This window comes from Mobula birostris, chromosome 27, assembly GCF_030028105.1.
Source record: "Mobula birostris isolate sMobBir1 chromosome 27, sMobBir1.hap1, whole genome shotgun sequence".
Lineage (NCBI taxonomy): Eukaryota > Metazoa > Chordata > Chondrichthyes > Myliobatiformes > Myliobatidae > Mobula > Mobula birostris.
Genome location: NC_092396.1, coordinates 3263701 through 3291048, shown reverse-complemented (window position 1 = coordinate 3291048; position 27348 = coordinate 3263701). Strand labels below are relative to the sequence as shown.

At 42.5% G+C, this 27348-nt stretch overlaps 1 protein-coding gene across 1 annotated transcript; it reads left to right on the top strand.

Annotated features, from left to right (window-relative positions):
* Positions 1-116: 116 nt before the first annotated feature.
* Positions 117-27348, top strand: ybx1 (Y box binding protein 1). Its single transcript, XM_072245352.1, has 10 exons — positions 117-330; positions 3447-3510; positions 3728-3761; positions 9902-9991; positions 10251-10370; positions 14003-14194; positions 20055-20149; positions 20416-20581; positions 21666-21764; positions 26993-27348. The coding sequence occupies exons 1-9, from the start codon at positions 132-134 to the stop codon at positions 21732-21734; spliced, it is 1029 nt and encodes a 342-aa protein (XP_072101453.1). The 5' UTR covers positions 117-131; the 3' UTR covers positions 21735-21764; positions 26993-27348.

Genomic DNA, 27348 nt, shown 5'->3' with positions numbered 1-27348 from the left:
GCGAAGCAGATTGACAGATAGCAGTGTTAACCAACTAGCGTGTCGCCGGGTGCGAAGCAAGCCAATGGGCGTTGGGTTTGGGGGCGGGTGCCGGCGCGGTATTTAATTGAAATTCTCGCGAGAGGCCAGCCATGTTCTTTCAGCGGAGGGAAAGAGAGAAGAAAGAAGCGGAGAGAGCGCAGGAGCCCCCACCTCAGACCGGCCCGAGCCGCAACCACCTCACGCAGCCTGTCAACACCATGAGCGAGGCCGAGACGGAGCAGCAACCCGAACAGCAGCAGCAGCAACAGCCAGACAAACCCAAATCCCCCGGGGAGAAGAAAGTCATCGGTGAGGAGTTGGTTTGGGGGGGGGGGGAAGAGAAGGAACGGCCGTTGCGGTTCAAACGGGCGCTCGCGGAGACGAGGCGCGTTCCCGCCGGGGGGGTCTTTGCGCGGCCCCGATTAGAGGGGTGGGTGGTCGAGGAGGCGCGATCCCGATGTGCCCAGTTAAACGGCCACGCGCGCGAGCGCCTCATTCAAATGTCAACGGGCGGCGGCGCGCGGTGAGGGGGGGCAAGCGACCCCGACCCCCCCTCTCCGACGGGGGAGATTCCCCCACCCCTCCCGGGGTTGGGGTCAGAATTGACCGGGGGGGAGGAGAGCAGTGGAGGCCTCGGCAGCCTCGCCCCTCGCTTCAGCTGACGGCGGCCGCCACGTGCTGCGGCCTCGGGCCCCGGCGCCGCTTCTCCCACCGTGTGGGCGGCAGGAGGAGGGAGGGGGCGGTTGGAGCCGGCCCTTGATTGGTGGAGCCCGTGGGGACGCGCGCTTCCTCCGCGTGGCCGCCGCTCGCCCGTTCCCCCCCCTCCGTCCGTCCTCAACCGCCGCCCGATTGTCCTCCCGCGGAACCCGGAACCCCTGTCCGGGCCCGAGAGTAGGCCTCGTCTCCTCTCCCCTCCCCAGGGTGAGTGAAAATTCAGAGCCGAGCCGAGCCCAGGGTCTCGTCTTTTCCTTGCCTCTGGGTGGGGGTTGTGGAAGAGGGAATGTCCCCGGTGCCGTGAATCTGTGCTTGTCAGTGAGGCTTCAGAGTGAAAGGTGGGGGTGGTGGGTTAGGAAGATCCTGTTTTTATCCCGCCGAGGCTGTAGGAAGTGTCCCTGATCTGGGACTGCGGCTCTCTGCTCTCAGTTTTCCCCAACAAAGTTGTTGGTGGCGGAAAGTAGAACCCGTTTATTGCGCAGAGGGTGTCGTTATGTGAGAGTGCTCTCCAGGAAACGTGCTGGAGAGCAGCGTCTTAATGTTTCCTTCAATCTTACTATAGTATTAGTTTTGGGTTTTGACTTTGAGTCCATCAGTATCATCTCAGCCCAGCCCTCTGGCCACTCTGTTCTTGTGCTCAGTGATTCAAGTTATTGTAATCTCATTTTAACATAGTTGTAAAGTGCCGTGAGCAGTTCTACAAGGAGCTAGTATCAGTAATGATATTGGGTGACATCATAATTAAAGTTGATGTCGTGGAACGTTTCTATTGTTTGCGTATAAGGAAGTTGTAATTGCTCATTAAAGTGATCAGAAGGAATTCAGCTAAAGATATTGGAAGAAACTTCTCATTTAGGCTAACTTGCCACATTCAACAGCCATTCCATTCACTTTTTTTTTTCTGTTGATACCATCTTTCATCATGACATCCTTAATGTTATTTTTAAGTCTAGTTTGCTTTGCTGTTGGACCTTTGCATTTGTGGGATGTGGAGACGGGGGAGTTGAGAGAGGTTCCTTGACTATCAATACTGCATGCTATTTCATCATTCTGCATTGTGAGGATAAGCTTAGGTGATTGTCCCTACCACAATTTTCATTTTCTTTTATTTCAGGTATAATAACTTCTGAATTCATTGTCACAGGAAATCATCTCTCTTCCCCTCTACTCCCCTTCCATTTTTAAACCTAACTTGTCATGCTGAAACTTGATGTTTTATCTGCTTTCAACTCTGGTCTCAAATTTTCTCCCATCTTACCTCATGTATGCATTTGAGTTGAGTACCATTTTCCTGCTACTGTGGCTCAAATCCTATCAAAGCAGTGGCCACCTAGCTATTTTTGCCTCCTTTCATTCTTCAACTGTCTGAAACTTCACTAGGCTGTTTGAAAATGCATTTCATCCTTGCCTTTTTGGTCTCTAAACCAATTTGTCTGTACTTGTCATGTGTGAGTTTGCCACAGCTTGGCTAATATGTCCCTTTGTGTTAACCTCTTGATAATCCCAATGTTTGTCAGCCATCCATGTGCGCCATAAACTTGACCTTGTCCAATACACTGTTCAGTGTCCATTTTATACATCAGTTTCCCACATTGTTTGCTAATCCTCAAAACCTCTGGTTGATTAAGCAACACCTTGATTTTAAATGGCCCTGAAGGTCATCCATTTATGCTATTCCCTTTGGATATGGTTTTCCAGATACTAGGGATAATTTACAGTGGCCCGTTAACCTCCTTGTTTTGGCATTTTGCAAGAAACAGCACAGAAGGTCAGTGTGCTGAGCTCATGGGAGCTATGTGGCGACAGTTCTATCTCTGCTGCCCAGATTTATACCTTAAATCCCTCTAGGTTTCTCCCTTAATCTTCAGCTCCTTTGTAATCATCTACACTGTCAGCCTTGGTAATATGTTATCCGCCAATTCTGCCCTCTGCTGCATCCCCTAATTTAATTATTTCTCCACCTTTGCCTTATTTTAACTTTTAGTTTCATTGTCTCTCCTTAAAGAAGTTAGCCATTATATAAACTTTTGATCCACTGGTGTCCTTTATAACTTAGTATCCAATGAGCCAGAGCTTATACATTGGCTGGCTTAAGGACTTGTAAAAATGATTTGAAAGAAAGGTGGGTGAAAATGCTGCTACTGGTGATGATGGGCTGGTTAATTGGGTTTGTTTCTGGGATGGATTATTCAAGGTACTTCATTGCTATATTGTGAAATGATTTTCCTCAACTCTCATTACTTCAGTTTGGTTAAATGCCATTTCCTCCTGCTTTGGGTTACTGTTAAGTGTCTAGATTATTTTCATGGCTGATCTGGATCCTGTTAATCGGCTAAAGTGAAAAGAAAAACACAAAGTGGCATCTCATCTTGGCTGTTGCACCTCTGAGATCTGAAGGTCCAGATACCATCTACTGTCTAAACACTGCACCTAAAATAACTTTACTATGCCTATATTTTTTGATCAATTAGTTTTATTGTTAGCAATATATTGAGGTTCAGGTTAGCCACTAACCAGTTATTCTGTAAAGTACTTTTTAGATGTATTAGAGCAGAGATCTCTCCATTTTGCACTAAATTTAGGACTTTATGAAACTGCTTTGTTTTTTTCCCTCCACCATTGTTTCCTGAAAGTGATCAGAAGTCTGCCCATTAGAAATTAAGTTTGCATAGTAATATTGAGACTCATTGGGGCCTGTGCTTTTCTTTCAGCAACAAAGGTTCTTGGAACAGTAAAGTGGTTCAACGTACGAAATGGATATGGATTCATCAACAGGTGAGTATGTGGTATTTGTAATCTTGTACTATTTTCATTCCTGGGGACTGCTACGTAAAATCCTGTTTAAACTAAAATTATATTGTATGTTTCTCTCCAAAGGTGTTTTCCTATGAGTTAAATTGTGGATGGTAAATCTTTTTCTGTGGGATGGGGAGAAATTATTTTTGAATATCCATGATCACAAATGTGAAGTATAATTCTTTTTCCCTTGTAGGAATGATACAAAGGAAGATGTGTTTGTACATCAGGTGAGTGTATATTCTAAGAAATGCATGCATGCTACAAGTCCTGTGACTGCTTTTGGAAACTTGGCAAATCTTGGGCACCAAGAAATCTCACTGGTGGATATGGAATATATTCTGAGGCATCAAGTTTAAATGAAAATTTTACACAATTGAAATGTTTGTGTTATGTTCTTCAACTTACCTGTATCTAATCTCAGGATGTATTTAAGACAGCAGCTGGTTTCGCCTGCCATCTTCTTATAACATTCAATTCATCTATCATTGTTTACCTTGCAAAGTAGCGTTTTTTAAATATTCTAGTGTTTTTGATTTTTGTAATTCCTCCAGTCTGCAGGACTGCACAATTCTAATTGTTCCACTAATGGTCTTGTCTATTGCTCCTAAGGCTCTAAGTTTCCTTGCTGCTTTCCTCTTTTGAATTGTTTAGAACTTGCAATGAAGAAACTGGATTGTAGGTTTAAACCTCATTGCTTACTGCTGATTTTAAATAGTCCTGGGAGAGCTGGGAAGCAATGCTTTACCACCCAGATGGTGCTACAAAATATAAGTTTTTAGCACAACATTAATGTAGTAGCTATTTGCTTTATTTTGTCCCTATAAAAATGTTTAAACAGCTCCATTTCAATGTATTCAGTTTTTGTATTTTTACCCACCATATGCATAAGGCAGAATTCATTAAAATGTTAAATTTTGGAATCAATGCCTTAAGTAAATCCATTGAGTGTGGGATGTTAAGAAATGTAGACAATGCCTTTTTAAGATCTTGAATCCCAAAATTCTTTCTGTGGTTCTTTTTGAAGTATAGTTGGAATTAAATTCAAGGATATGGTGCACAGGCTCTCCCCATCTCTTGGGGCTAGTTCTATCAATCTTGACTGTGTAAAATTGTTGCAGATCTTTACATTTGTGGGAGGTTTAACTTTGAAATCTCAGTGCTTAACTGGTTATCTGTTAGTTGAGTTTCTGTAAATGTTGTAGACAGTGTGTGGCAGTTAGCATGATGCTGTTACAACTCAATTCCAGTGTCCACTGTAAGGAGCTGGTGTGTTCTCAGTAAAATGTGTGGGTTTCCTCCCATGGTCCGAATACATAACCAGTTAGTAGCTTAGTTGGTCATTATAAATTGACCTGTGATTAGGTTAGGATTAATAATGTTAGTGGTCTCAATTGAAGGGCTGGGGGGCCTGTTCTGTATTGAAATGTATTTGTTGCTCATAATTGAAATTGGTGATGAACAGCTACCTTAAGTTTCTGCAATCCTATTAAAGGTATGTACTTTGGATAGTGTTTCAGCACTGATAGTAGCATAGTGGTATATTTGGGAATGAGACTTGGGAATTTTGAGATGTTGTCATGCATCTGTTGACCCCTTGGGTTTGGTAGGTGCTATTGAGTTAGCTATGTTAGGCTAGATGCTATTCACTGGTCATGGTGAACTGGATGGTAGTAGTTAGAATGCCATACAAGCTGGATGCTATGTTTTTTGCTTGTGGATAGTGGAAAGGCTTTAGTAAATCAGCAAGTGAGTTACTTGTCATGTCTTTCCCAGCATCTGACAGCAATTGCATATTGAGGCTGGTTACATTTGTGTTCCATTCTTGTGCTCCACTATAGAAGTGGGGTGTTGTCAATGTTACTGAATGGTAGGAGTAGGTGGTTGTCTTTTGAAGCTGGTGCTCACTTGCCTTTCATTTATTCATGTCTCAATACAAGTGGTTATGGGCTTCAGTTCCCAAGGTTTTCTTTGTACATCTCCGTGTGGCCTTTATGGAAGTAGTGTCACTGGTGAAGCAGCTGTGGATAATTGGATCTAGCTCTAAGGAGCATGGTGATTATTTTAGAACTGAGAATTCCTGTCCCAGCAACTACAACAATCTTCTGCAAAGCTGTCCTTGGGCAGTGAAGTATCCTGCTAAGTTTGTTTACCAGGCTTTCTTGTATAAGGTTAGTGTTACCTCATTCAGTTCCTTGATCTATTTTTAAACCAAGTCAGTTTAGGGTTTCAGCAACACTTCAATGATCATTTGTCCACAAATTCTGTCAGCACCTTCCTTTACTTTGAAGCTGAAATTAGTTTGTTTTATGGGCAGTTGTTGGGTAGATGCTCATGTCATAACTGAACAGCTTGTGAAATTCTGGATCTTGTCTTAGTCCTAAACTAATGTTTTCTGCATTACTCGGTTTGCTGTCCACTGAACTTAGTTGTTTGATACTATATTGAACTGGTTCAAGGCTGCCTTCTGCAGTGGTGCCTTGTGAGCAAGTTCCTATTGAGATTTGGGGGGGAAAAAAACGGCATTTATGGTATGATGCTTTGCTCCAATTATTATACTCGTATGTATTGGGTTGGACTCCATTCAGAAATGCTCCCTATTCCCTCTTCAGTTTCCCACTCTGACCTCTTACGTCTTCTAGCCTGCCTATCACCTTCCCCTGTTGCCTCTCCCTTTCTTCTATGCCACATCCTACTCTAGTATCAGATTCCTCCTTCAACTCTTTGCTTTTTCTACTTCACCTCCGGCTTCTTGTTTCACCCTCCCCTCCCCCACCCACCTGGCTTTACCTATCACCAAGCTTGTCATCCTCACCTTTCATCTTCCCCTTTTCAATCTGAAGTGTCTTGGCCTGATACGTTGATAATGTACTCATCTATAGATGTTTTCTGACCTCAGTTCCTCCAGCATTTTGTTGCTCTGCATTTCCAATATCTGCAAAATCTTGTTTTCAGAAATACTGTTGGAAGCTTAATTTCTTTACACATCCCTGTTGAAAACTTAGTATAATTTGCATTATTTCTCCTTGACTGTTCCCCTTCCAGAAGTATGGTAGGTGTTGCCTGAAGTGCTTAGCACAATATTGTGAGTAATTCACTAAAAGTTGGTACCCATGCTTTCAGGTGTAATGAATGTTGTGGCTCAGTCAGGAATAGTATAATCCTCTTCCTTCGATTCCTGCCAATTAAAAACAGAAACTTGGTTGTGTAGGAGGGCCATAGCAATAGACTTGCCCCTCAAGGTCAGGGTTTCCCAACCTGGGGCCCACAGGTAAGGGTCCATGGCATAAAGAGTTTCGGAAAGCTCTAGCTGGAATGGTCCAAGTATGTTTGTAGATGTAGTTACCACGTTTGCCTTGTTACTCCTGATACTGTTACACACTTGCATCAGTTTTGCTTTTTTTCAATTGATTTAAACAACTTTTGCTGTGGGGGTGGGGGGGGGGGGGGAAACACGAGGTTTATACCGCCCTTGTCAAACTCTTCATGCTGTTAATGCATCTGTTAACTGGAGGGGCTACTGGATGTCATACCGATTGGAGCATTTAAGTTGCACAAGAAATGGGTTTGTTTTCCTTGGAGTAGGAGGCTGAAGGTGTGCTTTTTAAAAGAAAGCATAGGTAGTTTTAAAGGTTTTCTTTGTAGTGGGTTTATCTAAGATGAGCCCATATGTTTAAGGTGAGAGATGAGATTTTAGAGGAATCTGAAAGAAACTTTTCAGTGGGGAATTGTCTTCTGAAGTCGTGGGGACGTCAGATGCTCACTTTAAAAGGCACGAAGACAAGCACTTTATCAAACCATAGTAGGATGTGGTCCTAAGTGGGATTGGTAGTTAGGTGTGTCAGTTCTGTGTAATTCTGCTCTAAATTTTTTTCTGTGCCTGAAAGAGGCCTTGTTTGATTTGAGACCTGGACCAAGGAGTTGCAAGAAAATCTTTATTACCAGTGTTGTCCCATTTGGCTATTAGCAGTTTCAGTGGAAGTCTCATGAGTTCAGATATGGCTGTTACTGATTTTTATTCAGTTGAAGCATGGTCCATTATAAATAAGGCTGTTTGTAGGAGTGAAACTGGGAGGTGCAGTTGGTGTATTTTTGCATCTTAAATGGATGAGTGAAAATGCAAATATTTGGAGAAGTAACTATTGAAAGTTATACAGTTCAATTTTATCTGTATATTTGTTTCCTGTGTTTGAATTGTATATTGGAACATTATTTGCATTTTACTCATTTTAAAATATTCCTCATTGTTCTGGATTTTGAGGGGGGGGGGCTGTTGAAGAATGTTGAATGCTTGTTCATGATAAAGGCATAAGAAATTGAGCAGACGACCAGTTGTCTGTCTGTAATGCAGTTGGCAGTGGTGATCTTGTTGGTTATAACTTGGGAGATGGTGCAATTCCAGTCTGAGCACTAATTGTCATTAGGCACATGCATCACCAGAGTTCCCAGTTTCTCTGAAAATGAGCAGTAGTCTATTTTTTGCCATGCTCAGGCAGGGCAATCTGGATTTTTGTCCTTAGTTTTGCATGGGTGACATCTCAGAAGCTGGATATATGTACAAACCTTGTAATACAGTAAGATTGAAAAATTATTCTTGGCTGAAGAGAATGAAGGAAATGAGTTCATTTTAAGATTCACAAGTTTTTTCCAGCAGTTAGGGTAGGGATACAAGATCTTTTAGGAATATTTGATGCTTGACGGTACATGATCAGTGGAGAAGTTGAACTAAAATGAACCTACACTAAATTGCTGGAAAAACAAGTGCAAGGTTTTTCATAAGTTGTCATTGTCCTTTGATTCGTTGGGTATCATTGTAGGGATGGTTTTGGTGATGGAGTTAGGGGTCAGGTTACTGTTGAGGGATAGGATGCGGGTGAGTTAAAGGTTAGGCTGGAGTCTAGGCCTCTACCTCTGGGCTTGAAGGACATTTGTGGTTGGATGTCAGTCCTATAGACCGGTGAGAAGAGCTGGCAGCACTGTTGAGAATTGGTGGTTTCTGGGATAGTTCTCTGCTGGCATGAGGGCCAGTGACACCACGATATGAAAGTTGGCAAGACTGGACTTAGAGGCCTGGTGTTCAGGGTCCCGTTATTAGAGAGTCTAAACTTCAGGATCCTCATTTGTCCTGTCCTGGATCAGTACCAAAGATTGAAGCCTGAGGTCAAGGCCCAGTGCGAGTCTGCTGGAGGCTGTAGGTAATCTATCCTGGGGTTGGAGGATCAGGGCTCGCTTCGCTGCTGCTTCATTGCTGTTATGTTGCTTGTGGTGCTGTGTAGAAATTGAGCATGCTATGTTGGCACCAGATTGTGTGGTGACACTTGTAGGCTGCCCCAGAACATCCTTGTTATAATGAATCTGGTTCTGAATCAACATGTCTTGGAATAGTTTGTTAATGTTGGCAAAGGAGGTATTTATTTCCAGCAGGATTTAATTACCCTACTATTGACTTGTTAAATAGCCTATTTTTTGCTTTAATTGATAGTAAAATAAATTTTAATTGCAGTTAATCCAAAATACATTTTATAATGTGATAAATTGCCTGGATTTTCAGCTGGCTTGGAACAGCAAGGAGGATTTAATAATGAAATAGTACTGTTTACATCTGTTGTCAGTCTTCCTTTGATCTCTTCAATACTAAGATGTTCTAAACTAATCTGTCCTCTAGAAAGTAAGAGTAGAACTATTAACTGTCTATGACCTGAGACATTTACAGTTTATTTCCATAGATGCTGCTTGACCTCATTGTCTAGATACGGGAATACTCAGCTCCTGCCTTCATATCCTTTCATCCAAACTTTTGCTGTTTCACTACTTCACCCATTATATCTCTGCTTGATGACCAACACTAGCCCCCATTTAAGCAAAGGTTAATTTTAAGAGACTTTTCAATTCTTTCAATGACTTCCCCTCTGAGATAATGGCTGCTTCACGTCTGCACTCTTATTAAAGGCTACTGATAGAATGTCTCCAGTTATTGGAATGAGGCAATTGATAAAAAGTAACCACGAAGAAATCTTAGAAAGTTCTTTCAGTGTGGTGAGAACTGGAACTTAATACCAGTGGTTGTTGTATATGCTTAGATACACTTCATGAGAAGCTCAGACAGGGAACAATGGAGGATTATACTTGGATGAGTGAGAGCATTTTGAATTATATTTTTAATTTATGGGAATATTTATTCTGATATGTTTTGTGGGTGCAACCTGGCCCAGAGGAAAGTTGCTTCATTTGGTTCTATATTTTTGTTAGTCAGATAGCAATAAACTTGAACCTGAAAACTGGTTTGCACATGAATGCTAGTAGTGAATGTATTTGTGCTGTACACTAATTACAAACAATGACTAAAATTTAAAATTTGACCTCTTTGCAGACTGCTATAAAAAAGAATAACCCACGGAAATACCTCCGCAGTGTTGGAGACGGTGAAACTGTGGAGTTCGACGTAGTGGAAGGCGAAAAGGTATTGACGTGCTGCAATAGTGTTCCAGCAGCCATGGTCTTCCCCTTTTCAAAACCACATTTTGTTGCAATGAGATGCTGAAATGTCCAGAAAGAGATTTAAACCTATCTGACATCATGTGATGTTAATTTTGTAGCAATCAAGTCTGACACTGTTCTCTGGGTTTCAAACTTGGTCTTAAAATTTACGTTGTAATACTTCAACTCATTATGTACTGAGTGGTTTCCCTGTGTTAGGTTTTAATGTTGGTCTTTTCTAGGGTGCAGAAGCAGCAAACGTAACTGGTCCCGGAGGAGTTCCAGTCCAAGGAAGCCGATATGCCGCGGACAGAAATCGTTATCGTCGCTACAACCCTCGCCGCCGAGGTCCACCACGTAATGTTAGTAGAGGATGCTTTGCAGGCATATTACTCATCAGAATGTGTGCCCTGTTGTCTGTGCCAGCTCTCTATTTTCAGTAGTCCCCTTCGTGTTTAATTTCCTATGCCTCTGCATCTTGTGCTCCTTTCCTTCATTCTCCCTGTATATTTTCCCCTCGCACACTAGAGCAGTGGTTGGTTACTTGACATTCTGTAGGTAGGTGGCGGAGTAGGGTGCCAATGTAGTGTAGCGCAGTTACGGCTTGGGGCACTCTGGAGTTCAATTCCAGTGTCCTCTAAGCAAGTTATGTTCTTTCAGTGTATGCATGGGTTCCTCTTGGTGCTGCAGTTTTCTCCTGTGGTCCATAGATGTACTGGTTAGTAGGTTAATTGGTCATTGTCCTGAGATTAGGCTTGTGTCAGACAGATGAGTTGTTGGATGGTGCAGCCTATTGGACTAGAAAGGTCTGTTATGTGTTGTATCTCTAAATATATTTAAAAAAATTTGGGGAGTAGGTCAGAAAATATTACTCAACAGTCAAGCTCTTGAACAAAAAAGGGATAACTACATTGACTGGCTCATCCAGTTGAGATGTTCCCACAACCAGTGGACACTCAAGGACTCTTCATCTCATGTTCTTATTTGCATTTGCACAGTTTGTTTTCTGCACTGTTTGATTTTTCATTGTTCCTGTTACTATTCTGTAGATTGGCAGAGTACACCTGTAGGAAAATAAATCTCAGGGTTGTGTGTGGTGACATATGTACTTGTAATGTGTAATTTCCTTTGAATTTTGAGGAAAGTACTGTTGGTGTAGGTGGGTATTTTCTATATAACTGTGACCAATTTCCTCTTTTTGCACCTGCACTAAAGGGTTTCACTAGAAATTGCTACCTGGAAAGCCATGTGATCATGGAGCTAACATGCCAATTGTACAGTTGGCATGCAAGATTGGGATTTAATCAAAGTTCCTGCAGCTTTGAGGAAATGTTTTTGGTCTCATAGGAAATTCACACTTATGAGGGCAGCTAGTTGCCGATATTGCTGTCTTGCATCTTGAGACGGTAAATGGATGTACTGATGGAGGCAGTTGAGCAGTTTGACTTGGATAATGTATATTAGATTTTTATTACTACTGTCTGTTGCATCAAGCCAGAGGAATGCTTAAGGACCATTAGGTGATGCACGAACCTGGAAAAATTGTTGCCATAAGTCAGTAGGGTCTCACACATTGTTTGCACATTGTATGCTTCACCCTTGTGAAGATGGAATCTGACCATGGGTTAATGCAGATGCTTGCGATCTACGTAAATACCACTAAACATTCTTTAGCATTTACTGATGCACAAATTGCATTTAAGATGTATTTTCCTTCATAATACTGACTACCAAAGCTGGTTTCAAAGATGGTTTTACATAGAAAACATAGAAAATAGGTGCAGGAGTAGGCCATTCGGCCCTTTGAGCCTGCACCGCCATTCAGTATGATCATGGCTGATCATCCAACTCAGAACCCTGCACCAACCTCCATACCCCCTGATCCCTTTAGCCACAAGGGCCATATCTAACTCCCTCTAAATATAGCCAATGAACTGGCCTCAACTGTTTCCTGTGGCAGAGAATTCCAGATTCACCACTCTGTGTGTGAAGAAGTTTTTCCTAATCTCGGTTCTAAAAGGTTTCCCCTTTATCCTCAAACTGTGACCCCTCGTTCTGGACTTCCCCAACATCGGGAACAATCTTCCTGCATCTAGCCTGTCCAATCCCTTTAGGATTTTATATGTTTCAATCAGATCCCCCCTCAATCTTCTAAATTCCAACGAGTATAAGCCTAGTTCATCCAGTCTTTCTTCATATGAAAGTCCTGCCATCCCAGGAATCAAAACTGGGGACCAAAACTGCACACAATACTCCAGGTGTGGTCTCACCAAGGCCTTGTACAACTGCAGTAGTACCTCCCTGCTCCTGTACTTGAATCCTCTTGCTATAAATGCCAGCATACCATTCGCCTTTTTCACCGCCTGCTGTACCTGCATGCCCACTTTCAATGACTGGTGTATAATGACACCCAGGTCTTGTTGCACCTCCCCTTTTCCTAATCAGCTACCATTCACATAATAATCTGTTTTCCTGTTTTTGCCACCAAAGTGGATAACTTCACATTTATCCACATTAAACTGCATCTGCCATGAATTTGCCCACTCACCTAACCTATCCAAGTCACCCTGCATTGTTTTAGCATCCTCCTCACAGCTAACACTGCCGCCCAGCTTCGTGTCATCCACGAACTTGGAGATGCTGCATTTAATTCCCTCATCCAAGTCATTAATATATATTATAAACAACTGGGTTCCCAGCACTGAGCCTTGCAGTACCCCACTAGTCACTGCCTGCCATTCTGAAAAGGTCCCGTTTATTCCCACTCTTTGCTTCCTGTCTGCCAACTAACTCTATCCACGTCAATACCTTACCCCCAATACTGTGTGCTTTAAGTTTGCACACTAATCTCCTGTGTGGGACCTTGTCAAAAGCCTTTTGAAAATCCAAATATACCACATCACTGCTTCTCCCCAATCCACTCTACTAGTTACATCCTCAAAAAAATTCTATGAGATTCGTCAGACATGATTTTCCTATATATAAAAAAAAAAAGTGGGGTTACATTAGCCACCCTCCAATCCTCAGGAACTAGTCCAGAATCTAAAAGAGTTTTGAAAAATTATCCTGGGGATTTATCCGCCTTTAATCCCTTCAGTTTACCTAACACCACTTCCCTACTAACATGTATTTCCCTCAGTTCCTCTGTCTCACTGGACCTCTGTCCCCTACGATTTCTGGAAGATTATTTATGTCCTCCTTAGTGAAGATGGAACCAAAGTAATTATTCAATTGGTCTGCTATGTCCTTGCTCCCCATAATCAATTCACCTGTTTCTTTCTGTAGGGGACCTACATTTGTCTTAACCAAGTTTTCTGAATTATTAAACTCCCAACATTGGCTTAGTTCAATTTTATATAGGTTTCACTCTGGTCATAGTTGCAAAGACATGCTTTAGTTTCCTCAGAAAATTGGCTTACTGGTTTGTGCATTCTGGATATTCATTACTGTGAAGTAAGGTAAGTGGGAGTATGTTAAGGAACAATTGCTCAGTTTTCATTAAACACAATGTTAGAGGAACTTCAGGCAGAGACCCATCATCAGGAGTGAAGTGCCTGAAATCTTTTCATAGATGCTGCTGTCTGACCTATTGAGTTTACTTAGTGGTACAGTATGGTCACAGGCCCTGCCATTCCAATGAGCCTGCCCTGTTCAGACACACCCAAGTGACCAGTTAACCTCCTAACTGGTACGTCTTTGGGAAGTGTGAGGAAACTGGAGCTCCTGGAGGAAACCCATGCAATCTTGGGAAGAGTGTACAAACTTCTTACAATAAGTAGTGTGAATTGGCCCTGGGTCACTGGTGGTGTGAAGTGTTGCACTAGCTGCTATGCTACCGTACTGTTCCAAAATAGAAATTTTTTCCAGCATCTGCAAGATCTCTTGTTTCAGTTTCCAATACTATTGCTCTGGATTTCAAATTCCGTGTAGTGATATGCAATTGGATGTGATTGTGCCTTCAAAGACTAAATAGCTTTCATGTATTTTTGGTCAGTACCAACAGAACATTGAAGGTGGAGAGAAAGGAGATGGAGCAGAGACAGCAACAGATGGAGAAAACCAAGATTATCAAAATCAGCAACATCGCCCTCCCTACAGAAGACAGCGTTACCCACCTTACTTTGTTCGTCGTCGCTATGGTCGCCGCCCACAATATAGCAACCAGCCTCAGGGAGAAATTACTGAGGTAGCAAACTGAGATCTGGCTTACTGTTTCTGTGGTGGAATGTTGTCTGCATTATTATCAGGGCATGTCAAGTTCTGAGTTGAAGAAGAATGTTTTTTCAGTTTTCATAAAAGCCAATTTTTCGATATTCCAGGGTATTTGGTGGTGTTTGGATTCCATGAGGGTGGATTGCTGTAACGTGGGGGTGGGGGGTTACCTGCATTTGCTATTTACTTGCTTGCCATCCCTGGTAAAATGGTAGTCACTTAGTACATCACCTATGCGGGGCAGGATGAAAGAAAGAACCTTTATCAGAATTAAGCAAAACTATTTGAATAAGTACACAAACTTGTTGCTGTATGAGTCACTTGATGTGCAAGAAGCATTCTTTGCTTCTAATGTTTTTTGTTGAATGATTGCCTATTTCTGATTATTCATATTCTTTGAAATAGATTTTTAAAATTTGGTGATACTAGGTGGATTAGACCCCACCAGGCTCTTTGTGCCACACTGTCCCTGCAGTCCCAGACAAACTTGATTAACCTAACCTAATGGGCAATTTACAATGATCGATTAACCCACCAGTACATCTTTCTCCTGTGGGAGGAAACCAGAACACCCATGGAAAACACATTCCATGGGGGGGGGGGGAAATGTACAGAGAATGCTTATAGAATGGTGCTAGAATTGAATTCTAAACTCTGGAATGGCCCAAGCTGTAATATGGAGGTACGATACTAACCGCTACATTACTGTGATGTGATTAAAACAGTCATAGATGCCAATTAATTTGGCTAATGTAATATTTGTACATTGCGTTACTTGGAAGGCCAAATTTCTGCTGCCTTGAAAGCTAAACATAAAATTGGTTTTCCTCTTCCTAGAGTCTCATGTCTCATCTGGGCTGCTACTGTGTATTACTAAATATCCTTTGCTTGATTTTCCCTTCATACTAATCCTTATCAATTATACACACTGGGGTTTGCTCAGAATTTTTCACTCTAGTTGCCTGCTTTGAATGCATCATTAGCATCTTTGAGTTTGTATGTTTACTTTTTTAAAGAGAGGACTGGGTACCAAAATCTTCGCAGATGGAGTTTTAAGATTTCGAACTGGAAGTTGGTTTCTTGTGGCAAAGCACAAAGCTGAAATTTGAGTTTAAGAATAGGAGTGGTGTGCAAGAATTATAATGCTTGGAGTGGGGGGGGGCTGAGGGAAGAAAAGTTTAAATTGTATATGAGACATGGGAAAGGGATGTCAGCTAAATAGTTCAAAGAAATTCCAGAAGTCACTACATGTCAGGATATGAATGTGATGGTTTAGGGAAAGGACTTGAATTGAACGGTGTGTTGAATGGATGTCAGTGAATTGAAATGATTTGTTGACCTAGGTGGGCACATTGCTGGTAAAGAGAAATTGGAGCTTAGCTCATAATTGACGTGAGCTCCTCATTCCTCAGTTTTTTTTTTAACCTTTTGTTTATTTAGTACAGGAGGTTCTACTATAATGTGACAGTCACCTTTTGAAGGAATTTCATTATAGAAAAGTTATCAAAGTAATTGTGTGAATCACTTTGAAAGGGGCATGATTGCGCAAGCGCGTGGAGGTCGGCCAGTGAGAACAGCGGTAAGAGTTTAAAAAGCTTTACAGAGCGAGTGTTGGAGTAGTGGGAGACAGCGTAGGAAGGCTTTGGCTCAACGGGGCTTAGGCGATAACAAGTAGAGGCGAGGTACGATACTTGTGTAGATTACAGGCAGGAAGTAGGTGTGTGAGACCGGTTTTCTGTGCTCACTGTCAGATGTGGGAGGTCCTGGAGACTCCCAGCCTCCTAGATGGCCACATCTGCACCAGGTGCATGGAGATGCAAATCGATGACCTCTGTCTGGTCAGGGAGTGAGGGGAGGAGCTACAGGCAGGTAGTCGCTCTGGGACTTCGGGAGACAGCTAAATGGGTAAGTCAGGAGAGGGAAGGGCAAGAAGCAGGTGCTAGGGTACCCCAGTGGCTGTCCCCCTTAACAATAAGTACTCCTGTTCAACTACTGTTGGGGGAGGCCGCAGTGATCATGCCTCTGGCACAGTCTGACCCTGTGGCTCAGATGGGTAGGAAAAGGAAGTGGATGGCAGCAGTGATAGGGGACTCTATAGTTAAGGGGGTCAGACAGGTGATTCTGTGAATGCAGGAAAGAAATGTGGATGATAGTTTGCCTTCCAGGTGCCAGGGTCCGCGATATCTTAAAATGGGAAGGAGAACAGTACATATCGGTACCAGTGACGTAGGTGGGAAAAGGGAGGAGGTCCTGAAAACAGACTGCAGGGAATTAGGAAGGAAGTTGAGAAGCAGGACCTCAAAGGTAGTAATCTCGGGATTACTGCCTGTGCCATGTGACAGTGAGTTCAGGAATAGAATGAGGTGGAGGATAAATGTGTGGATGAGGGATTGGAGCAGAGGGCAGGTGTGACCTGTACAAAAAGGACAGGTTGCACTTGAATCTGAGGGGGACCAATAACCTGGCGTGGAGGTTTGCAAAGGTTATTGGGCAGAGTTTAAACTGGAATTGTTTGGGGGGGGGAGTGAGAACTGAAGTAATGGAGGAAAGAGGTTGGCTAACAAATGGAGAAAGCTTGGAGACAGTGCGAAAGGAAGGATAGGCAGGTGATGGAGAAAGGATGCACTCAGGCCGATGGTTTGGGATATGTATTATAATGAGAGGAGTATTATGAATAAAGCGGATGAGATTAGAGTGTGAATCAGTACTTAGAACTCTGATGTGCTGGCCATTGCAGAGACTTTAGATGTGCCAGGCTTTAGATGTTTCAGAAAGGACAGGGAGGGAGGCAAGAGGAGGGGGTGTGGCACTTGATCAGAGAAAAGGAGGAAGATGGAGGAATTGTCTATGGAGTCTCTGTGGGTAGAAGTTAGGAACAGGAAGGGGTCAATAACTCTACCGGGTGTTTTTTATAGGCCACCCAGTAGTAACAGGGACATCAAAGAGCAGATAGGGAGACGGATTCTGGAAAGGTGTAATAATAAGATTTGTCATGGTGGGAGATTTTAATTTCCCAAATATTGATTGGTAAATCCCTAGAGTGAAGGGTTTAGATGGGGTGGAGTTTGTTAGGTGTGTTCAGGAAGGTTTCTTGACACAGTATGTAGATAAGCCTACAAGAGGAGAGGCTGTACTTGATCTGGTATTGGGAAATGAACCTGTTCAGGTGTCAGATCTCTGGGAGAGCATTTTGGAGATAGTGATCACAATTCTATCTCCTTTACCATAGCATTGGAGAGGGATAGGAACAGACAAGTTAGGAAAGTGTTCAATTGGAGTAAGGGGAAATATGAGGCTATCTGGCAGGAACTTGGAAGCATAAATTGGGAACAGATGTTCTCAGGGAAATACATGGAAGAAATGTGGGAAATGTTCAGGGGATATTTGTGTGGAGTTCTGCATAGGTACCCTCCAGTGAGACATGGAAAGTATGGTAGGGTGCAGGAACGGTGGTGCGAAGACTGATGTAAATCTAGTCAAGAAGAAAAGAAGAAATTACGAAAGGTTCAAAAAAAAACTAGATAATGATAGAGATCTAGGATATTATAAGGGTAGCAGGAAGGAGTTTAAGAATGAAATTAGAGCCAGAAGGGGCCATGAGAAGGCCTTGGTGGACAGGATTAAGGAAAACCCCAAGGCGTTCTACAAGTATATGAAGAACAAGAGGATAAGACCTGAGAGAATAGGACCAATCAAGTGTGACAGTGGAAAAGTGTGTATTGAACTGGAGGAGATGGCAGAGGTACTTAATGAATACTTTGCTTCAGTATTCACTACGGAAAAGGACCTTGGTGATTGTAGGGATGACTTGCAGCGGACTGAAAAGCTTGAGCATTTTCGATATTAAGGAAGAGGATGTGCTGGAGCTTTTGGAAAGTATCAAGTTGGATGAGTCACTGGCACCAGATGGGATGTACCCCAGGCTACTGTGGGAAGCAAGCGAGGAGATTGCTGAGCCTCTGGCAATGATCTTTACATCAATGAGGATGGGAGGGGTTCCAGAGGATTAGAGGGTTGCAGATGTTGTTCCCTTATTCAGGAAAAGGAGTAGGGATAGCCCAGGAAACTAGACCAGTGAGTCTTTCTTCAGTGGTTGGTAAGTTGATGGAGAAGATCCTGAGAGGCAGGATTTATGAACATTTGGAGAGGCATAATATGATTAGGAATAGTCAGCATGGCTTTGTCAAAGGCAGGTTGTACCTTCTGAGCCTGATTAAATTTTTTTTGAGGATGTGACTAAACACATCAAAGGTAGAGCTGTAGATGTAGTGTATATGGATTTCAGCAAGGCATTTGATAAGGTACCCTATGCAAGGCTTATTGAGAAAGTAAGGAGGCATGGGATCCAAGGGGACATTGCTTTGTGGATCCAGAACTGGCTTGCTCACAGAAGGCAAAGAGTGGTTGTAGATGGGTCGTATTCTGCATGGAGGCCAGTGCCCAGTGGTGTGCCTCAGGGATCTGTTCTGGGACCCCTATTCGTGATTTTATAAATTACTTTGAGGAAGTGGAGGGATGGGTTAGTAAATTTACTGATGAGACAAAGGCAGGGGGTGTTATGGATCATGTGGAGGGCTGTCAGAGGTTACAGCGGGACATTGATAGGATGCAAAACTGCTGAGAAGTGGCAGATGGAGTTCAACCCAGATAAGTGTGAGATGGTTTATTTTATGTCAAATATGATGGCAGACTATAGCATTAATGGTAACACTCTTGGCAGTGTGGAAGATCAGAGCAATCTTGGTGTCCGTAGGACATAAAGTTGCTACGCATGTTGACACTGTGGTTAAGGTGGTGTATGGTGCTTTGGCCTTCATCATTCGTGGGATTGAGTTTAAGAGCCAAGAGGTAATGTTGCAGCTAATTAGGACCCTGGTCAGACCCCACTTGGAATACTGTGCTCAATTGTGGTCGCCTCACTACAGGAAGGGTGTAGAAACCATAGAAAGGGTGCAGAGGAGATTAACAAGGGTGTTGTCTGGATTGGGGAGCATGCCTTATGAGAATAGGTTGAGTAAATTCAGCCTTTTCTCTTTGGAGCAAGCGACAGAGGTTGAGAGGTGACCTGATAGAGGTGTACAAGATAATGAGAGGCATTGATCGTGTGGATAGTCAAGAGGCTTTTTTCCAGGGCTGAAATGGCTAGCACGAGAGGGCATACTTTTAAGGTAGGTACAGAGTAGATGTCAGGGTAAGTTTTTATGCAGAGAGCGGTGAGTGCGTGGAATGGGTTGGCGGCAGTGGTAGAGGCAGAAACGATAGGGTCTTTTAAGATACATGGAGCTTAGAAAAATGGAGGGCTATGGGTAAGCCTAGGTAAGGACATGTTTGGCATGGCTTTGTGGGCTGTAGGTTTCTAATTGGAAATGGGGATTTGGGGCTAGATTTTCAGGCTCAGTGACAAGTTTTCTATCATAATTTTGAAAAATTTTAATAGCTATGTCAGTTACTGCAAGATAAAAACACAAAAACCTATGAAATTAGCAACCAATGTTTTTGAAAGTGTCTGACTAGGCAAGGAGGTTGCCTTTGATTTTTGTTTCTTTGTCTTTCCCTGCCAACTTTTATTGTTGATTTCCAAAGTAACTCAACTGGCTTGCCGGTTCCCATTTATAAAATTGTTATGAACAGTCCAGCTGGCATAGAGTTAATGAATTAGGGTATCCAATTCGATCATAGGGCACATCACAATTTTGAGCAAGTCATTTTAGCTCAGATTTTTGTTGCATGTGAAATATGCTACATTGATCCTTGATTTTGTGCACTTTTGATGCAGAAAATAATATTTAAACACTTGGAATAAAGAACACCTGACCTATTTTCTTTTTATAAAGGGTGGTGAAATAAATGAAAACCAGGTTGCTGGGGAAGAAGGTAAACCTAACAGAGGACAAAATCGTTTTAGGGGCTACCGTCCACGCTACCGCAGGTAAGCTACATTTAACATAAGGCCAAATATCAGCCTTGCTGTGAATGTATTGTATGTGACTATTGACCTATGATTTTTACTGGTGGTTGTTAGTAAAGAAATGCTGCTTAAGTAGATATGTAGATTAAGGAGAATGGGTAATCACTAACAAAGAATATTGGCATCCAACTCAAGTCAGTATAGGCTTGAAATGGAGGGATCTGATCTTGATCTTTAACAATTTGGTGATTGACTAGTAAAAATTAATTTCAATTCTCTCGTTATAGAGGGCCTCCTCGCCCACGTCAACCAAGGGAGGGGAGTAGTGAAGAAGACAAAGAAAATCAAGGGGATGGCCAACAAGATCAACAGTCTCATCCCAGACGATTTCGCCGCAACTACAACTACAGACGTCGTCGACCACAAAACCCTAAACCAAAAGATGGCGAGGAGGTAGGGTTGCTAGATTGGGTACTCTTAACAGCTTGTGCCTTCTAATCTTTTATCTTGTTTAGAATTGGTAGAAGATTTGTTTAGTGTATTCTATTTGTGCCATCACCTGTACCACATCTTTATCCTAGCCCTGTATCTCCTCTATCATATGCTCCGTCTGGACCTTTCTAGACTTGATGCTAGCTGTTGCTCAATTATCCTAGACTTATGTATGTCTGTTTTTCTGACGCATGGAAACTCCTGCTATGCTTTGTCTTGTTGAGGCCCTCAATTGGTTGGGTTCAACCATTGATGTTGCGCCCTAGCTGTCTACATTCAGATGATAAGATATGGAGAGCGAACTGTTGGCCATGCAGCAGGCTCCCCTCTTCACAAAGATGAAACCAAGGGAATGGCAGAAGCAGATACAGGTACAGAGGCATTGCATTAGTTGCCAGTGTAGAACTCAATATAGGACCACCTTAGGGACTCGAACTCTGGATTTTTCCTTGAATGCTTCTGGAGTAAACCCCATGAGTGGGCAGAGTGGCAAGGCAGTGGACGTTTGAGATCAGTTTTCCTTCTAGATGGCTGAGGAGACTCAGCTACCCAAAGCAAATGTCTTAACTATTTAGTTTGAGGTGGGATTTCCTGACTAGTTGTGTGCATTCTCAGTGTGTTTGCTCTGCTTACCTATCCTTTAACTGTTGAACTATCCTTTTGTGCCGCCTATCAAAGATTCAGTAAAGGGGAGTTTTCTGTAGTTACTTGGAAGATTCAAGTTGCTGTTTCTGATCCTCTGACCCAAGTTGTCATTAATTCTGTGATGAACCTGGCTACACCATCTCTATTTTATGACACCAGTTAGTCGTGGTTTACTGTACATCAGTCAGTCACCTGCTTTTCTGAAATTCATAACTCTGGTGCCTGTAATCCTTATTACCTTACTCTTACCTTATCAGATCCAGGGTTGGATCTGGTTTCCAATCCCATTTTAAATTTTCTCCATTATGCTTCTGATTTTGAACCTTCTCAATGATGAAGTTACTTTTGGCTTGCTGTTACTTTCAGTAAACATCCTCTTACCTGCTGGTTTGTCTTTCAGGCCAAGGCACCCGAAACACCAGCTGAGAACATCTCTGCTCCTGAGACCGAGCAGGGCAATGCTGAGTAACACCAGCTCAGCATCTTTACCATCAACTAAGTGAGTACTTGTAAATCAGTGTTTTAATTTTTTTGGCCAGTTCATTGCAAATGCAACAAATGGACAGCTGGCAACATGGAATCCAGCATTTTGACTGCCACAATGCAATTGGATGACCATGCTGTTGTGTTATTTCAAATTGATTTTGGTATCTTAATTTGGGACTGTCTCCTTGAAGCATCAGTTTTCAGCTTTTGGGATAGATTTCAAGTGGGTATTCAGATGCACTGGGTTTGGCCCGTGTCATTAAAGTAGAAAGATATTTGGTGTTGGTGAAATTGCTTAGGCTCAATTCTGTGCCTTCTATCAGTTACTGAATATTGAATCCCATAACAGTATAATTTTAATCTGGCTCAGCTATGCTCTTTATGTGGTGGTGATGTGTGTAGTCCTAGTGTGCAGGAATTGTACAATGCTAGAAGATGTGGAGCAGAATTTGGCGGTTCAGACCACTGAGTCTGGTCTGCCATTCCATCATGCTGGGTCCCACTCACCCCCACAGTTTTGTCCTCCACAGCTGTGACAGAACATTGCCAGGATTCACTACATCCACTGTCTCTGTCCACCCCTGCTGGTTACTTCCTCAAAGAAGGTTTGTCAGGTTTCCCTTTAGAGATACCGTGTTGACTTCCACTGATTTTTTTTCATTAGTCTCCAAGTACCAGAAACTTCATCCTTAATAGACTGCAACACTTTCTCAACCACCAAGATTAGGCTAACTGGGGTATAAATTTCCTTTCTTTTGCCTTCCTCCCTCCTTGGAGTGGACTGACATTTGCAGTTTTCCAGTCCTCTGGAACTATGCCATAATTAAGTGATTTTTGAAAGATCATAACCAATGCATTTGCTATCTTTTTAACAACCTCTTTCAGAACTCTGGAAATGTGCACCATCTGGCCCAGGTAACTTATCCACCTTAAGACCTTTCAGTTTGCCTAACACTTTTTCCTTTGTAGTAGCAATGGCACTTCCGCTCCCTGACACTTGCGGACCTTTGGCACTGCTAGTGTCTTCCATAATGAAGACATCCAAAGTACCCATCAAGTTCATCTGCCATTTTTTTTCTCCCCCATTGCTACCTCACCAGCATCATTTTTTAGTGGTCCAATATCAACTCTCACCTCTTTTTAATCTTTATACAACTGAAGCTTAGTAACAGCTATCTTGCCCTCATATTTATCTTTTCCCTTGTGGCTTTTTTTAGTTGCCTTTTGTTGGATTTTTAAAACTTCCCAGTCTAGCTATATTATATGCCCTTTCCGTGGCCCCACTGAACTCATTATTTCCTAGCTTTACTTACTGGCCAATTAAATCTGGTATATACAAACTCCATTTCCAGAAAAGTTGGGATATTTTCCAAAATGCAATAAAAACAAAAATCTCTGATATGTTAATTCATGTGAACCTTTATTTAACTGACAAAAGTACAAAAAAAGATTTTCAATAGTTTTACCTGACCAACTTAATTGTATTTTGTAAACATATACAAATTTAGAATTTGATGGCTGTAACACACTCAACAAAAGTTGGGTCAGAGGCATGTTTACCATTGTGTTCCATCACCTTTCCTTGTAATAACACTTCTTAATCGTTTTGGAACTGAGGATACTAATTGTAGTAGATTTGCAATTGGAAATTTTGTCCATTCTTGATATAAGACTTCAGCTGCTCAACAGTCTGTGATCTCCGTTGTCTGATTCTCCTCTTCATGATGCGCCATACATTTTCAATAGGAGATGGATCTGGACTGGGAGTAGGCCAGTCAAGCACACGCACTCTGTCTACAAAGCCATGCTGTTGTAGCCCGTACAGAATGTGGTCTGGCATTGTCTGCTGAAATAAGCATGGATGTCTCGGGAAGAGACGTCGCCTCGATGGCAACATATGTCTCTCTAAAATCCTAATATACTCCTCAGTCAGTGGTACCTTCATATACATGCAATTCACTCATGCCGTGGGCACTGATGCATCCCCATACCATCACAGATGCTGGCTTTTGCACCTTTCGCTGATAACAATCTGGGTGGTCGTTTTCATCTTTGGCACGGAGAAGTCGACACCCATTTTTTCCGAAAACTAGCTGAAATGTGGTCTCATCTTACCACAGCACACGGTTCCACAGTCTTTCAGTCCATCTGAGATGAGCTCGGGCCCAGAGAACTCGCCGGCGTTTCTGCGTAGAGTTAATGTATGGCTTCCTCCTTGCGTAATACAGTTTCAAGTTGCATTTCTGGATGCAGCGACGGACTGTGTTGAGTGACAATGGTTTTCCGAAGTACTCCGGAGCCCAGGTGGCTGTAATTGTCACAGTAGCATGACGGTTTCTTAGGCAGTGCCGCCTGAGGGCCCGAAAATCATGCGCATTCAACAGTGGTTTCCGACCTTGCCATTTTACGCACTGAGATGTCTCTGAATTCTCTGAATCTTTTCACAATATTATGTACTGTAGATGTTGAAAGACCTAAATTCTCCGCAATCTTGCGTTGAGCAATGTTCCTTTTGAACTGACTAACAATTCTCTTACGAATTTTGGCACAAAGTGGTGAGCCATGATCCATCCTTGCTTGCAAAGACTGAGCCTTTGAACCTCACCTGCTACCAATTAGTCTGCTTAATGTGGAGTCTTCCAAACTGGTGTTAATTGAATATTCTGTGCACTTTTCAATCTTAACTCTGTCCCAACTGTTGTTGCGCAAACAACAGGAATTCTGCAGATGCTCTGTCCACCAGAGAAAGCAGGATCTCCCAGTGGCCACGCATTTTAATTCCACATCCCATTCCCATTCTGACATGTCTATCCATGGCCGCCTCTACTGTAAAGATGAAGCCACACTCTGGTTGGAGGAACAACACCTTATATTCCGTCTGGGTAGCCTCCAACCTGATGGCATGAACATCGACTTCTCTAACTTCCGCTAATGCCCCACCTCCCCCTTGTACCCCATCTGTTACTTATTTTTATACACATTCTTTTTCTCACTCTCCTTTTTCTCCCTCTGTCCCTCTGAATATACCCCTTGCCCATCCTCTGGGGTCCCCCCCCCCCTTGTCTTTCTTCCCGGACCTCCTGTCCCATGATCCTCTCGTATCCCCTTTTGCCTATCACTTGTCCAGCTCTTGGCTCTATCCCTCCCCCTCCTGTCTTCTCCTATCATTTTGGATCTCCCCCTCCCCCTCCCACTTTCAAATCTCTTACTCACTCTTCCTTCAGTTAGTCCTGACGAAGGTTCTCGGCCCGAAACGTCGACTGTACCTCTTCCTAGAGATGCTGCCTGGCCTGCTGCATTCACCAACTTTTGAGTGTGTTGCAGCCATCAAATTCTAAATTTGTGTATATTTACAAAGTACAATTTAGTTGGTCAGTAAAACTATTGAAAATCTTTTCTTTGTACTTTTGTCAGTTAAATAAAGATTGACGTGAATTAACATATCATAGATTTTTGTTTTTATTGCATTTTGGAAAATATCCCAACTTTTCTGGAAATGGGGTTTGTAAATGGCAGATAAATGCATGACTGAAGAGTTGAAGCAGGGAGCAGGTATTCAGTTTATTGGATCATTGGGACCTATTCTGGGGCGGGTGGTACCTGTACAAAGGGACAGGTTACACTTGAATCAGAGGGAGATCAGTATCCTTGCGGGCAGGTTTAAGGCTGTTAGAAGTGGTTTAAACTAAAATGGCAGGGAGGTGGGAACCAGTATGATAGAACTGAGCAAGCAGGTTTACAAGTAGATGATGGGTGCAAATTGAATGAAAGAATGTACAAGCCAGTGATAGCATTATCTTCATTTCTACCCAAAGAGTCAAATTGTACCACAGAGGCAAAATTCAAAAGGGTGAAGAATGCGGTACTGTACTTAAAAATGCATGCAGTATTCGGAATAAGGTGGATGAACTTGAGGCACAATTAGAGATTGGTCAGTATGACGTGGGCATCACTGAGTTGTGGCTGAAAGGAGGTCACAGCTGGAGCTTAATATCAAAGGACGTGCTTTGTATCAAAAAGGACAGACAGGAAGGCTAGGTGGTGGTGTGGCTCTTTGCAAGAGATGAATTGCATCCTTAGAAAGATGAGATAGGGTCCGAATGTCAAATTCTTGTGAGTGGAGTTAAAGTGCAAGGGTTGTGTATATATATATATATTAAAAAAAAAATGGGAATCATATATAGACCTCCAAATGGTGGCCAACATGTGGGGTTGAAATTGCAAAAGGCATGTAATAAGAGTAATGTCACAATTGTGATGGGGGCCTTCAGTATTCAAGGGAAAATCAGATCCAGTGATCTGAATGCTTGCCCCCTGCTCCAATTCTTCAGCCATGCATCTATCTGCCATTTATATACCAGATGTAATTGGGCAGTAAGTAAAGCTCAGAAATAATGAATCCAGTGGGCCTCGTGTATACAGGACGGGGATTGTCCAGCTCTCCCTCAAGGTAGCAGCACAGGTTGGTAGGCTAGTAAACAAGGCATATTAGATGTTTACCTTTAGCCAGAATATAGAGCTGGTCATTGGCAGCTTTAAAGAATTCTGACTGTGCCAAAGCTTGGAGTATTGGGTGCACTGGAATGTGCTTAGAAAATTCACCAGATATTGCCAGGCCTGGGGAGTTTCACTTGGAGAGATTGCATTGGCTGAGTTTATTGCCCTTGCATCTGAGGGCCGGGACTACTAATAGTACATTACTGAGCATAGAAAGAACAGGTAGTAGGATGTTTTCCCCATAAAGGAGACTATTAAAAACCAGTGGGTGAGGAGTTGGAGGGGCCCAAGGAATTGTTTTAATCAGTGGCGGGAGCAATCTGGAACACTATCTGAGTTGAAGATGGGTGCTGTACTTTAATAAATCTGATCAAGCAATTGAATCTACAAAGCATAGAAAGCCATGGGTTAAATTGTACTATGGATGCTTGCTTGATGTAAGCATGGAGAAGACAGCCTGAAGGGCTTCTTTCCATGCCATAGACTTTATTAACGGCTGCCTTGTCCCAAAAAAACATGCCCAACTGCATCGCTTTCTCAGTTTAAAATCCTCCAGCATCACAACCATTCTGCATGTATCTATGACATTGTATTGACCTATTTGCAGCATTAGCAGCCTTGAGGTTAAAATGCACTGAGCTTGTAAAAATCACTTTGCTGTGATTTGTCCTGTTGCAAGATTCCTGCTTATTATTTATTGTCATTCATCAATATGACTGCTTGTATTCTGCATTTGTTTTGCAGTTTTGTCATCAAATGGAAGACCATCAAAGTCAAATTCCAGCAATAATAAGAAAAGTGAGCTTTCGACTGTAATGAAGATCTGCAGTGCTTGCATACAGTTGACCAGATACCAGAATGTTTCACACAGTAAACCTATGCACCATGGTTTCTTAACCTTTCCTGAAACAGCTTTTTGGAACTGGCTTAAAACAGATTTTTGTAGATGGTCTATTTTCCTTTTTACTTCAAATGGTTTTTAAGCTTATTTGATATCTGGTCAATTTGAATTTTTGAAATACCAGTTTTTAATTTGTAAGCATTGTACACCTGAACTTTAAGTACAACCGGGCATCTAATAAAAGTCCGAAAGAACACCA

Bases quoted from the DNA above. Each gene is read 5' to 3' on its own strand.
- ybx1 (XM_072245352.1), top strand. From the start codon at position 132: ATGTTCTTTCAGCGGAGGGAAAGAGAGAAGAAAGAAGCGGAGAGAGCG. The intron at 3,511-3,727 runs GTGAGTATGTGG...TTTCCCTTGTAG, and splicing joins GGATATGGATTCATCAACAG to GAATGATACAAAGGAAGATG. The intron at 3,762-9,901 runs GTGAGTGTATAT...ACCTCTTTGCAG, and splicing joins AAGATGTGTTTGTACATCAG to ACTGCTATAAAAAAGAATAA.